The 15,030-nt window shown below is 37.2% G+C and overlaps 3 protein-coding genes across 3 annotated transcripts; 1 reads left to right on the plus strand and 2 right to left on the minus strand.

The window, feature by feature from the left end:
• Positions 1 to 8,062: 8,062 nt before the first annotated feature.
• On the minus strand, positions 8,063 to 8,593 carry LOC119080078 (putative nuclease HARBI1). The gene has a single exon (XM_037188302.1). It carries the CDS (start codon positions 8,591 to 8,593, stop codon positions 8,063 to 8,065), a length of 531 nt encoding a protein of 176 aa, XP_037044197.1.
• Positions 8,594 to 9,688: 1,095 nt separating this feature from the next.
• LOC119078766 (mitochondrial E3 ubiquitin protein ligase 1) lies at positions 9,689 to 11,215 on the plus strand. The gene is made up of 7 exons (XM_037186477.1): positions 9,689 to 9,868; positions 9,943 to 10,112; positions 10,174 to 10,319; positions 10,388 to 10,525; positions 10,596 to 10,725; positions 10,789 to 10,996; positions 11,061 to 11,215. The coding sequence occupies exons 1-7, from the start codon at positions 9,764 to 9,766 to the stop codon at positions 11,175 to 11,177; spliced, it is 1,014 nt and encodes a 337-aa protein (XP_037042372.1). The 5' UTR covers positions 9,689 to 9,763; the 3' UTR covers positions 11,178 to 11,215.
• LOC119078749 (FGGY carbohydrate kinase domain-containing protein) lies at positions 11,079 to 13,655 on the minus strand. The gene is made up of 9 exons (XM_037186454.1): positions 13,173 to 13,655; positions 12,764 to 13,113; positions 12,409 to 12,707; positions 12,266 to 12,349; positions 12,087 to 12,207; positions 11,871 to 12,021; positions 11,740 to 11,814; positions 11,465 to 11,683; positions 11,079 to 11,406 (listed from the first exon to the last, which is right to left on the minus strand). Exons 1-9 carry the CDS (start codon positions 13,353 to 13,355, stop codon positions 11,257 to 11,259), a joined length of 1,632 nt encoding a protein of 543 aa, XP_037042349.1. The 5' UTR covers positions 13,356 to 13,655; the 3' UTR covers positions 11,079 to 11,256.
• Positions 13,656 to 15,030: the final 1,375 nt, after the last annotated feature.

A 15,030-nucleotide genomic window follows, 5' to 3' on the forward strand; every position in this document is an offset into this window, starting at 1 on the left:
GTAAGTGTGCCTAAAATTTGAATTTTAAGAGTCATATCGCCAAGACTTCAGGTGATTGGGGAACAAGCGGTCTCCGATTTCAATGAGTGATAGCTCGTTGGATTCGTCATTCAATTCTAGGAAACACGTATCTTTCACTTTTTCTAAAAAAAATTTGTTTTCTGTGAAAAGTGTTCAAAAGTGATCACATGTCAGAGGGTACCGAAAACAGTTTTTCGACAATAACTCAAGAAAAAATTATTTTAAATTGTTGTAATGTTGTACGAATGTCGGCCTCGGAAAGACCTACAGGTAGAGTATACACACTCCTTGGTGCATGTAGATCCACGAGAGTTATGACTAAAAATATAGTGAATGTTCAGAGAGTACTCCTTCTCTGCAGCTTCGTTGTTCCGCGGAACTGAGTATGGGGTGTTGTAGTTGGCCTCACCCACTATCGTTGCACAAATAAATGAACCCAGTACTTTTGGGCTGCAAGCCTACAGAAGTGTAGGAAAAAAAGTAGATGCCAAAATGCAGATTTTTTCCTTCTTTCTGAGTGCTCTACAGCTGGAACAGCATCTGGAACGGTACTACGGCAGTAATTTTTTATCGTCTACTATTCTTTTACCTTAGCAATAGAAGATTGGAAAACCGTTTGCTCCCACTTGATCATATCGTTTTTTTAAACTCTGTCACGTAGCAAATATTGGTCCCATTGAAAAACTAATTACTGTTCCGGAGTCCTGAGGTCATTTGCTATACGCTAACACTTTATTTGACTAAAATCCTCCGAGAAAAATTTAATAATTTCTCTTTTGATATTGCTAATAGTGGATCTGATATATGCGCGACATATCGAAGGGTTTTTCTATTGCTAAGGTAAAAGAATAGTAGACGATAAAAAATTACTGCCGTAGTACCGTTCCAGATGCTGTTCCAGCTGTAGAGCACTCAGAAAGAAGGAAAAAATCTGCATTTTGGCATCTACTTTTTTTCCAACACTTCTGTAGGCTTGCAGCCCAAAAGTACTGGCTTCATTTATTTGTGCAACGATAGTGGGTGAGGCCAACTACAACACCCCATACTCAGTATCTGTAGGTCTTTCCAAGGCCGACATTCGTACAACATTACAACAATTTAAAATATTTTTTTCTTGAGTTATTGTCGAAAAACTGTTTTCGGTACCCTCTGACATGTGATCACTTTTGAACACTTTTCACAGAAAACAATTTTTTTTTTAGAAAAAGTGAAAGATACGTGTTTCCTAGAATTGAAAGACGAATCCAACGAGCTATCACTCATTAAAATCGGAGACCGCTTGTTCCCCAATCACCTGAAGTCTTGGCGATATGACTCTTAAGTGAACGATTCGATGAAAAAGCGAACCGAAATAGTTCATTCATACAAGGAATGAAAATGACGCTACGTTAGAAAGACCTCCGCACTTTCCATTTTGAATTTCGACCGCACTTATGGCGTGAATAGCGATGTGTGTGTGTGGTATGTGTTTATTACGTAGGTGAAAGCACGGGTTTTCAGGGGGAAAATTATTCCACGGACATAACAGGAGTAAGAATTATATCAGGTCGCACTTATAACACTGTATCAGCAATGTCAAAGCTATAGCTTGGTGCTGGTACGCATATGAAACATTCTACTACTTTTTGCGACCTATGCAATTCCATACGAGACTCGGAGTTTATTTTCTAATATATATATGTATTTATTTTGTACAATCTAGATATTAAAATGTTGAACGCACCAAAAGATGAATAAATTGAAGCCATTCAATCTCCAACCTTTATTTTTATACCGGTCATGATAAGTTGAAGTGGATTGGAGATCTCTCAAACAAATTTTCGACATTTAATTTGTCAAATACTTGCACCTATGCAAGTAAATACTCATTTTAAAAAGCTGAACTTGATTGGAGATCACTTTAAAGTATTTCGATACTTATTGTTCTATGTTTATACTAAAAATCGAAGAGTTTGCGTATGAGGTGGCCGAACATTTCAAGAAACATTTGTTCTGATAAAATGTAAGAAGTGTTGGTATGCATAAACTCTTGCCACTCTTGCTCGAGATGTTGCAATTTTGATTTGTAATTATAAGTTGACGTGAAACTTATTATTTTGCGTGTATTCAACGAGAACTTTTTTTTGAATATGAACAAAACAGAAAAACCCCGAGATTTTATAATTTTGGTAAAAACTTACGTCAACTTTTAGTTATTAAGTTAAAATTCCTATCTCTTGAACCTAATTTGTTTCAAACAAAGGATTAAAGTGACTGTATGTTACTCCGTATAATATGGTCTATAAAAATCTATCTTCCATCTTTGTTGCTAATCGGTTAACTTCGTTGAAAGGTGCCATTGTGCGAATTGATTTTTCAGCAAAGGTGCAAATATTAAATATATAATTCGAATCTAACTTCAACGAAGCAGCCAGACAGGAATTTCAGTGCCGGCCTCAGGTCGGAACAATATTTTTATATAAAAAATGTAGGAAACCCATTTGTAGCTTAATGGTCAGTTTAATCTTTATTCAACACAAATCGCTACGGATGTCAATAGTGTGGCATTCACATAACAAGGTATTCAAAATTGACAAGTCCAGTTTTCGTATGAATTTTGAGTTAATCCCAGGGAAAGCCAAGTATTGCAATAGAATTTTGCTTTTCAAAGCCATTGAAAATTCATGGAACTATGTGAATTTTCGACCCGCAAGGATGTAGAAAACATTTCAACTAGACTTCTGTTGTAGACTCAACTAAAATAATATAGATTTCTTGTTAATGTCACGAATGTTACAACAAAAAAATCACACTCTTGATTCGACCGAAATATGTAACACAGCAAATTCCATCTGTTAAAAGTAAGATACGAAAAACTAGATGTTCGAAGCATGTAACGTGAATTAATATTAGGGTGACTAAAAGTAAAGTTTCACACTTTTTTATTCCGCTTATTACGCTAAATTAATGATCATCACCAAATAGCTATGCATAGACATACCCAATCGATCACAAATTAAATAGCGTAAATAACAGAGGTGTGTGCGATATTTTTACGTCATATTGTTGAATGTGTTTGTTGTCAGTGAAGAAGTCAATCTAGTATACATTTCAATAAACTTCTCGATAAACGTAACATAACCTAAATATTTATGCATGTGATTATATTGAGCAGTGAGTGTTGATAAAATGTCTACGATAAGAAACAAACCAACAGCCCAACCAAAGCGTCGTTCACGAATAGTGAACATTCAGAAGAAGAATTTGGTTTCTTTGGTTGAAAATTTCTTCATTCGGTTACATGGACATTGCTCTAGTGTTAACTTTGAAGAAATCAACATGATCAATTGGCAGAGAATCGCTTCCATACTAAACACTATGGGACCTCCAAAGGGAGCGAATCAATGGAAAAATGTAATTTCAACTTGTTTCTGTTACAACCTGTACATCAAACTTACATTTATCTTTCAGTCTTTCTACTTCATGAAAAATCGTATTCGCAAGAAGGTGGAAGTTATAAAAAAGTATGGCGGTCACCCGCGAGACAATTTATCCGATTTGGACTTTAAAATCTACGACATGTCGCCTGTTGATAATTATACCATTGAGGAAGTTTTTGATGGCACTCAGACTTCGAATCTCGACGAAAACCTTGAGGACAATGCTGCAGATGATTTGGATGACATGAATGGAGACAACGACATATACCTGGATAACAACTTTCCTGATTTGAACAATTTGACTGACTACGACGAGGTGGATCAAGAAAATGAGGATGTCGGGGGTTCAACTAAGATATTGGTCATGGAATCGGCTGAAGAGTTGGAGGCGTACATAAATGAGCCTGTGATTGAAGAAGAAATTCTACCGGAGATTGAAGACATCGAAGAGCAGATAGTCGATGAATCCCATGACTGCTACGAATATCCACATGCAGAGTCTCCGCCTTCATTGGATAATCGTATGTCGTCATCATACACAACAGCTCAAGTAAGCGTGCGGCGCCAAACCAGTGGAAATTTTTCATCCGGAAGTCATACTTTCGGACAAGAAAACGAGTTTGCCGACGTAAATCAATTGCGTGATATAGAATTGCAAGGAACTGTTACAGAGATTTTGACGCCAGTCTCAAATAAGCTTGCAGAAGCTGCAAAGGTTAGGTAATAGAAACACTGAATTTAAAGAAACTAATTACTAATACGATTTCAGCTGAGTGTCAGGATCCCAGAAGTCCAAAAAGAGAGACTAGTCCAGCTCATACAAAACAACTTTTTCAAGGCTGTGGGACAATTTGTTGGCGTCAATGGTAAACATATAAAGTCAAGTTTTTGGAAAACAGTTGCCGCAGAACTGAATACGTTGGGTCCGCCACGATCTGCAGAGCAGTGGAAAACGGTAATATATTTAAAAACGCCCATAATTGTTTCCTATTTCCTAATAATTTTCAATCAAGTCGGGATTTTCGATATTTCCCCAAATTTTTGCTCTTCGAGATTATTTTGATTTTAAATCGTCAGCAGCAGAAAGTTCAATTACTTGTCCTTTCGTTTTATTATTTCTGTTAGACAAAAACCATTGAACGTTCATGTTAATTTGTTAATTGATAAGTATTTAGCCAACACCCGCTCCGCTATCATACTTAGATGCAACAATATCCCTTGAAGACAAACGTCAAAGTTCTTTTACCTCCCGTCCTATACCTTTTAGTAGTAAATTACGTACTGATTTGGTGATTCTTATTTTGACGAGTATATGATTGGCAATCACACAAGTCAAAATAAACAACTTCGGACCAGTACATAGTACATGTTACTCGTGAAGTTCCCCGGAAACGAGCTTAATGTTAATGTTAATACTAATGTTAATGACAATTGAAGAAAAACGAGTTTCCGTGGATACAGAAGCGTTCTAAAAGAATAAAAAATTGATTGTACTTCGAACGACGAAAACAATCAGATCTTCTGATTGTACCTACTCTTATTTGTCTTTCCAAAATTATCTTAGAAAAAAATATGATCACAGTAACATTCCAGAAGATTTTATTGCGCGTTTTTATATTCTCAGACATTTAATAACATCAAAGCCGGAGCAAAGTCAAAGCTTGCCGATAACCATAATGTTTCTGAGTACGTGCCCCAAAAAAATTTGACGAGACTCGAGGAAAAAATCGTCTCGATATTCGGAATGGATAACATGGACGGGCATCAGAGTCTAGGCGAATCAGGATTTCGTTATGCAGAGGTATGCAAAGGTTCCCGTTTTTTCGTTATGACTCAAAATCAATTCTGTTCTTCAAAGTGTGTAAGTTTGATATTTTCCACATCTTGAATGTTTAGTCGATCAGCTTTATATGTAGAAGTGAATTCAATCATTTATGCAATCAATTTTCTGTGTTTCTTACTTCCTAGATCGATCACTGATCCCCATCGAATTCACAAATAATTTTATATTTCATTGCAGACTGTACCTCAAGTTCGTCGCACGGAAACACCACCAGCAGGAAACCATACGAATATCCAACAAATGGAATTTGGACAAAATGCGCCAACACCGCCGGTTTGTCGCACGGAAACACCAAAGGCACGAGAAAATACGAATATTGAGCAGATAGAGTTCGAACAAGAAGTGTTACGAGAAATAATCGAAGAAATTCGAAGCGAGCCGAATGAAACGGAGTATCAACAGACGTCGGAAAGAAACTTATGTCGACCATCTAATAACGGAAAAAATAGTACAATCGTCTCTTCACGTCCGATAAGTGTCAACATGTCACGTCCGGAAAGTTTCGGAATTTCACGTCTGGGAAGAGCCTCTTCCCGTGCGGAAAGAGACCTCATTTCACGGCCGGAAACAGATTCTTCTCTTCCGAAAGGTGTTAACACCTTACGTTCGGAAAGTTTCGGTAATTCACGTCTGGAAAGAGCCTCTTCCCGTGCGGAAAGAGACCTCATTTCACGGCCGGAAACCGATTCTTCTCGTCCGAAAGGTGTTAACACTCTACGTGCGGAAAGTTTCGGTAATTCACGTCTGGAAAGAGCCTCTTCCCGTGCGGAAAGAGACCTCATTTCACGGCCGGAAACCGATTCTTCTCCTTTTGAAAGAGGCGGTCCTTCACATCGACAAGATTCTTCATTCGAGCCTCCGCGTGTACGCCGAAGAGTGCGTTCGCCGTCACCCGTCGAATACATCACTGATATAAACCAATTTTTCAATGATCGCGGCAATGAAAGTGACACGGGTAGTCCACATTCCAACAGTCGTCGATCTATTCGCGAAAACCAAAATAATGGCACTGTGGCGAAAAAAGCGAGAGACCGTTCAGACTTGAGAAACGTAAGTTACAATTTACATTTTCATTCTGTGAGCAGAGTAGATTTAGTTATTTCATTTGGTACAATCCTATTTGATGAGATATTTAACTTTGGGATGCAATATGAGAAAGACTATTCAAATTATGTTTCTATGTCCCAATGTCATATCAGGCACTACGTCATATCATTATGTTCGGCAATATTCAGAATTTTTTATTGGAAGTAGACAAGTTCACATTAACCTTCTAAAATGCGTTTTCTTTCATACATACAGAGACACACTAGCCATGAAATGGTGCAATATTCACTGAGCGCGCAGGAGAGATTTATTGACGATTCTAATAGAAATCACGCTGAAATGATGCACCTCAATGACAGAAATCATGTGGAGATGGCAGGGATGTTTACTTCAACATTATCAGCTTTGGTGGATGTTGCGCGAGAGTTTGTAAACAGACTCTAGCTGGTTTAACCTATTCATTTTGATTTGGTTATTTTTGAATTTTGTTGCATTTGTTTTCATTTTAAATCAGAAGATCGGCAAAATTTTTATTGAAGAGATCTCCCAGGTATACTTTTTTATTCATTGAATTTGTGGCTGAATTTTGTTTGATTGGAAATTTTTTGATTTTTTGCCTTTAATTGAATTATATAACACTTGCGTCACGAAACTTTATTGTAGCGATCTCCAATCTTGTTCAACTTGTTATTTTAACCTTTGATTGAATTGCACAAAACTTGGTCGGTGAAATTTGTTTAAGAGATCTCCAATCTTGTTCAACTTGTTATTTTAATCTTTAATTTAATAAATAATTTTAACGCAGTTTTAAGTTAAGATGAGAAGATTTTTTACCCCGTACTAGCGTGTTTGTAATACATGCGACTCGTAGCGAAGACAAAATGTTCCTAGACATAAAGCAGCTTTGTCCTCAACTGTTCAGTGAATTGTCATTCAATAAATATTGAGATAAATAGTGAGATTGCGATTTCCACTTATAGTTATTAGTTGACAACATGAAAACTATAAGTTGAATTTACTAATAAATTTTACGTTTTACGTCAAAGTATAAGTCAATCTTTCTGATGTAGGCATTCACCTTTTTCACGTAGCCTGTAACCTTTCAGTTTTCATCAAACTCATAACTAGGACTGTAGCTGTTGAGCTCTATAAGGGAATCCAGACAATTTGCTAATTTCTAGCGAAAAAGCTTTAGGGATTCGGGTTGTCTGTGTGACCGGGCTGTCGAAAGAGTAGGAATTGGACTTCTCTTATAAACCATTTGAACGTATATTGTGACAAGACTGTTGCAGGGGATCTGATGATTAATTTAACTTCTCAGTCGTTGCCTGGGTATTTTCCCTATTTTCAATCATGTGAGATGAGTCTCACTGGAAAATAACTTCCTTGAAAATATGGACGCTGGCAATGAACTGAACTGTAACTGAACTAAAACACCGCACAACTTTAAACAGCTTTGCCCAAATAAATGTACGAAAAGCTGAGGTTGATCTTTTTAAACTTCTGTATTTCAAATTACTGTTTTCGTGTCTACTCAAATTCGTTCAACAAAAATATTTAAAAATTTGCAAAACTTTATTGAAGCGATCTCCAATCTTATTCAACATTAAATGTTGCCTAAAGTTGTCGCTTTTAAAAAAAAATTGCAAAACTTTATTGAAGCGATCTCCAATCTTATTCAACTTGAACCGTTTGCAGAATTTTTTGAAGAGATCTCCAATCTTGTTCAATGTTACTGATTGTTTGCGAAGTATCGTGCCACATTATGGCGTACTTCAATCCCGCGTTGAAGTTCATCGTACGAGATGTCAGGACCATCAACGTTTTCTTCAAAGTCAGCGACCACGTCCTCGAATATGGGTTCAACGTCATCAATCGAGTAATTTCTTGCAATTAAGAAATTGTGGAGGACTGTGCAAGAATAAATTATGTAGCCACTCATCAATGTGTCGTACCGTAACTTTCGTTCTGACAGCAAACATCGGAATCTTGCTTTGAGTAAGCCTATAGCTCGTTCAACCAACGATCGAAGCTGTCGGTGACGTTTGTTATAGTGCTTTGCTGCTGTTGTGTTAGGTGTCTCATACGGTTTTAATAACCACGGTTGTAAGGGATAGCCATTATCCGCAAGCATGAAATAACGCCAGTCCGATCCCGATGCATTACACATTGTCCGCAATGACGAATTAACAAGAGATGCTCGCCATATTAATGAATCATGTGTAGAGCCGGGATACCGAGCATTGACGCTCAAAAACCGCATTCGGATATCACACACGACCTGTGTGTTTATTGCATGAAATGATTTTCGGCTGACATGTGCGTGTTCGATGAGATGCGAAATCGCTGATAGAGCAATGAGTGTACCATCTACAAAAGCAAAGGCACCGGGATAGTCTGCACTCTGTTGTAGTTCATCATGAAGACTTTTAACTGCCTCAATATTCTCCGGAAATTGCACAAACTGGTCCATAATTTTCGTTGTTATGACGTAGCTGTAGCCTCGAATGCACTTTGACACATTGGATTGAGACATCATTGCGAACGCATCCGAAGCAACCCGCCGCTGGTAGCTTCCACTGGCGTAAAAATTTAATACCGAACAGAACTGGACCGACATGGGAATATCCGGACATGGGTTACCCTTCGAATTTGCTTTTATAATATCCAAAAACTCTAATGCTAAGCATCGCGGCAGTCTGTACATTTCTCTGAATCTGAAAACGGAGAAAATACGAAGAATATTTTCGAAGATTTCTGTGTTAACGCCTTCAATGGAATAGTTTAAACAAAATGACGCTTAACTGTTACCTTTCATCCGGCATATCGAAAGGGTCTAATGTGTCTCTTAAATATCTTCGTGTGTCTTTCATAAATACTTTATTTCTGTGATATTCAAGTGCAGCTAAACTGAACATTTTTAATATTATTTTTATAAATGCCGTATTGACTCGATTGACACACACGCTTTTCTTGTAAATGACATTCATGACATTGGAATATTTTACGAATTGTACTAGATTAAGTTATTCTGACAACTGCGAAACTGGCGTGATTCATTTTTATGTATACTGCTATACTGTTATAGCTTTTATAAGAAGTGAATAATTTTCCCCCAGGGTGTTAGGTATAATGTACCAATGCACGTGTACCAACTTGTAAAAATCAAAAATCAAAACCCACCGCTGACCGGTGGCAACTCGCTTGACGACAAACAATGAGAGAACAAATTCCTTACTCTACATATTTGTATTTTTTTTAAATTTACGCGCCTACGTTGATAACGCTGTATTATCATTTTCTGTTTGTTTAGTGTTGACATTTTCCATTTCGTAGCAATATGTCAAAACATTATGTCACTATGTTTTGACATTTCTAAATATCCTACGTAACAGACCATAAGCTTCAATTGTAAATACAAAATTCATTAATTATGGAATACTTACATGAATTAATAGCATTGGGTGTTGATGGCCTGATATTGGGTCTATGTTTAAAAGAGTATTTTAGTTACAAAAGAACGCTCGATGTCCTAAAAGTATATACTTCACACAAAAATCGTGCAATCACATCTCCTCACTACACCAACTTAAATTTCAATTGTACTTGCAGATTGCTAAGCAATATCCCATTGACGATAGTTTAAAGGAAATTGTAAAACAATCTCCAGACGGCAAAATTAATTATGGAATTATTCGTGGAACTGTTAAACCAATTGGACAGCCCATTCAAAGTGTTATGTCACCGTCAGTCACAGGAGTCTTACAAGTTATCAAACTAAGGTTTGTTTACACAGAAAAGAAAGGCACGACAAAAATGAACTACTCTGAACTTGTCTTGCAGCGAACATCGTATCGCAAGAGGATTTGCTGGTTTCTGGACAGAGCAGAGAAAACTTATTCATGTGTCCTCCAATGAAGTACCGTTCACAATTAATAATGGGACTGTGGGCGTGGAGATTATTGATGGTCTGGGATCGGAAATATTAGGTGCGTTTACATTCGATACAAGCAAATTGTGCGACAAAAAATGTTCACATTCCAAAAGTAATGTTTAGATCTGGATGTTGTGTACGATAACTATGAGCCATCCAGTCTGTCGTTCTTCGATCACATATTTGGATTCTTTTCCGGCGTACGACAAAGGGGACTACAGACAACAGAAGAAGTACTGCGAGATGGCAGTTTTATCACAGGTAGGTGCCATTTTCGGAGATTCCCTTATCGAATTGTAATCGTCAAATTACCGAAACTGATGTTCTTCAGCTGTTGGTGAAATTGATTTGGATGGGAATTCGTTGAGGCTTCAGTCTTCTAAAATGGGTCCCATGTTGCTGACGACTGCTACCAAGAATACTTTGGTCAAGAAATTTGAAGAAGCGAAGTCATCGATGATGTAAGTCCTTTTTCTCGTTTTAATTTTCAATGTTCGTCAAATCAAGCCATTTCTAAATTCCAGATTCAAAGTTATTATATGCGGTACAATATCCGCTGTATTAGTCGGTGTAATTGCGAGAAAGTTTTATTTGAAGAAAAAGCAAGAACGACAAGATCGTGAATTGCAAGAAGCCCTAGACCGTTCCAGACGAACACGCAGAGCGAACACTCGGCAAACAAACATTTTAGAAAAGGATATGTGCGTTGTATGCGTCTCCAATCCCAAAGAGGTGAGCTTTTCCTACTTTTCTAGATTTCTCCCAAGTCGTTAGTAATCGTTGTACATTTGCCTAGGTCATTTGTTTACCCTGCGGACATGTGTGCTTGTGTGAAGACTGCTCATTGAAAATAAAAGTGTCGTGTCCGATTTGTAGGGCAAAAATCGATACCAAAGCGGCAGCTTTTGTTTAAGTGTCTATCAATTAAAAATCATATTTTAGACAAAAAAACCCGGCCAATGTTTTCGTTCACAGCCAAAGTGGATCAGAATTTAATTAACTGCTTCGTTCATAATTTCGTCGTACAATCGTTGATGTTCTAACATCGTCAAGAACACTTTGTACTTCTTTTCGTGATACGTTTTACTTTTACAATCGGGACGTACAACCGTTCCTTGACCACCCATAGCGTGTGATGCACTCTGAAATCGAATAACGGTCAATAGGCCACTCAACAAAATCAATTGACAAAATTGGCACCTCTAAATCGGGATAAAATTTAGCGGCACATGCGCCGAGTATAGCCGCACCAACCAACACCATTTCTTTTTCATTCGGACAAAGTACTGGTAAGTTACATGCCTCAGCATGAGTTTGAATGAAAATCGGATTTTTACTCAGACCGCCACAGATCAAAATTGTTTCAAATTCTGGTCGTCCATGCCGCTTAAGTGAATCTAAGATGTGACGCGTTCCATACTGTAACAAAGTTTTTTTAACCGAATATCCTCAAACTTGTAACAGGTAAATCTTACAGCTAGGGCCTGCACAAATGCTAAGTAAGTGACTGCCAAATTCTCTTCCTGGGTGGACATCGTTAGACCGGATATCTAAAATGGATATGAGTTGAGGTCGATGTAGTAAATGAACGTAATCGCGCAATTACCATTCCTTTCAAACTTTGATCAGAAATTGGTGAACGGTTGCCATGAAAGTCAGGCCACACATGTATGTCCTTTGTCAGGAATTGATAACTTGTTAGATTTTCACGAGAAGCCAATCCAATCAATAATTCGTTCAGATATTCGTAAATGTTCCTAATACAGTCGGAATACGGAGAAATTAACTGGCAGCGACATAGTCGAACAATTCTACTACTTACCGTTCTCCTGCGCTTTCAATCGCTTTTGGATAAGCCGGATGATTTTTAACAACAAAATCCAGTAAGATGCCAGTAGCACTCTGGCCTCCTTCGAAAAGAAACATGTTCGGAAAGATGGCACCTTCACAAGAATTGAGTTAGATTAAGAAGTTCGTCTGCTGAAACAATATAACATTCACCTTCGTACGGTCCCCAGACTCCATTTGCCCAGAGTGACTGCGACGTGACACTCATGTGGCAAGAAGACGTACCACAAATCAAAGCTAAAAATTAGTTGTTTAATGTCTCTTCACTATGTTCCGTATGCACTTGATGAAATTACCCATTTTTGACATTAAATTTGGATTAACATTTTCTGCAGAACAGCCAAATAGGGCTAGTGCCCCGGCATGAGCGTCAATCATAGAAACAGACACTTTAACATCTGGTCTTAATCCAAGTTCAACAGCTGCTTCTGGGGTCAATCCACATATGGTTTCGCCCGGTTCTCTAATTCGATTGCCCAATTTTCTATAATTCTCTGTCGACAAATCGAGCAAGTTAATTTTTCGGAGGAAATCGTCAGACCAACATTTGTTCGCTGCATCATAATTCCATTTGCAAACGGCGGAGCATAAGGATCTAAAGTTTAATTTACCCTTTCAAAAAATCGAAGTTTTTCGGATACGTTTACCAACCTTGAATCATCACCAGTACACTTCCATGTCAAAAAATCGGGTAAATCGAAAAATTTTCCCGCTTTCGCCCAACAAGCTGAATTTAAATTACTCTTTAACCACAACAACTTTGGACATTGCATCTCTAATGAAACTTTTCCTCCGACGTACTTTAAGATGGGATCGTTTGTTGCATTAATGAAATTAGTTTCTTTGATGGCTCTATGATCCATCCAGAGAATAATATTGTTGTCATTGTTCCCTGTGGTACTGACGCTTAAGGGTTGTCCCAAAGTATCTATTGCCACCAACGAACAAGTCGCATCAAAACCGATTCCCACAATTTCATTGGTAAAACCTTCAGCGACTTTCTGTTTGCAATGAAAGTGATTCATTGACTAGCTGCATAAATATCGAATGCACTGCATACCTTCACACATTCGCAAACTGCTTTCCATATATCATCAGACGATTGCTCATAATGATCAGGCAGCGGGTTCCATGTTTTAATTTCCTTGACATGGCTTTTGATAACTTTACCATGAGAATTTACAAGTGCTGCACGAGAACTGCCGGTTCCAACATCAACGCCAATGAAATAGATTTTCGACATTTTCGTTAGATGATGATGCGTCTAACTTTGACCTAACACGAGTGAAGACATTTAAGTAAGATGATATGTTATACGTATATATATACGTCAGCGTATCTCGATAATCTAATGAAACGCGAATTATTTCATAACGAAAACACTTTTACTCACACAGTTCATTTTGAATGTGTTATCTCTAGCAGTAATAAATGTTTATTGGACCGGTTAGGTTGGCCAGATGAATTAGGTATATCAAAATATGATGCTTCAATGCACGACAATTAGTCATATACATTGATGATACTTTCTTATCTCATGTTATTTGTACAATTATTAAACGTAAAGCTTGTACAGAATCAGCAACAGCTGAACTTCACCAGCTGATCAATAAACACTTGTATAATATACAATGAAAACACATTCTAAACAACGAGTTTACTACCAAACGTGTTATGTGCGCACGCACATAGATGACCTTAACGTATGTACGCACTGTATGTAGCTTGCCTTTGAATTGTTTTCGATGCAAATGTATTGTCTTTGTCGACCAGCTGGTGTGTGATTCTGCACAAGCTTTACGTTTAATAATTGTATATTATATTGGATATCGAAAACTGGTCTTAGAGATACTGATCTTATAAAACTGAAATTGTTGATATATTCGATGCATATTCTATTATGGCATGAATAAGCGGTTCATCCTATAATTTTTATCATTTCATCCGGTGACCATTCACTTCGATTTTGCTGTGTCAACCGGTATCTTAACCTGATGATTTATTTTTACCGAAATGAAAAAAGAATTATTGTACCAGGAAACGAACCATGTTTGCAGTGTCGGTAAATTTAAGAAATTCCAGTGTTAAAATTTTGAATTACAACATAGTATGTAACAACTTCAAGTTTTCTAAAAACATGAAAGAGGATGTTCAGAATAAAAAAAGAAGCTTATGGGAATAGATGAAATTGGTACATGGAAAGAATTATATAGCCAACGATTTCAAACCAAATAAATTCGATTAATTCAACATGCGTTACCTTTCCCATTAGAATACAACATTACAATACTCACGTCTTTTCTGTTTATATAAGAAACAACTTAACCACATGTTTAAACAAATGAAGTAAAAGATTTTTAATCAAACAAGAGGTAAAACAAAAAAAAGAGAGATTTAATCATAGCCAGAGATGGCGAGTCATGATACTCGATTAAGTGGACACTACTCCACTAAAAATTAAGTTATAAGTTTTATAATTAATATTTAAGTAAAGTTTCAGGGAAGAGTATAATACGCCAAACCTAAGCAAAATATATGTATAGGGTACCTATTAGGGAATGGCTTATAATATCAAAACATATCAAAAGTGAAATTTAAATGATTGATTAAATTTTATTCACTCGCACCGTGCGCATAAGCATAAGTAGGACACGTTTGCAGACAAATCTGTTCTGTAGTGTACGCAGGCCGCTAATGGGCCTTGAATTTCAAAACATAACGCATATTGGGACATTTTAACACACAGTTTTTGACATTCGTTATTTTAAGTCAGCGGTATTTTGTTTAGCTGCCAGTTGAAAATATTTAAATTTTTGGCGGACTTATGACGTGAATAAAAGGAAAGAGTGATAGAAAGAAACACCAATTTTACGAAGTCAGATATATAGTAGGGAGGTATTGCCGGTGGTATAACGTAC

This window comes from Bradysia coprophila, chromosome III, assembly GCF_014529535.1.
Source record: "Bradysia coprophila strain Holo2 chromosome III, BU_Bcop_v1, whole genome shotgun sequence".
Classification (NCBI taxonomy): Eukaryota; Metazoa; Arthropoda; class Insecta; order Diptera; family Sciaridae; genus Bradysia; species Bradysia coprophila.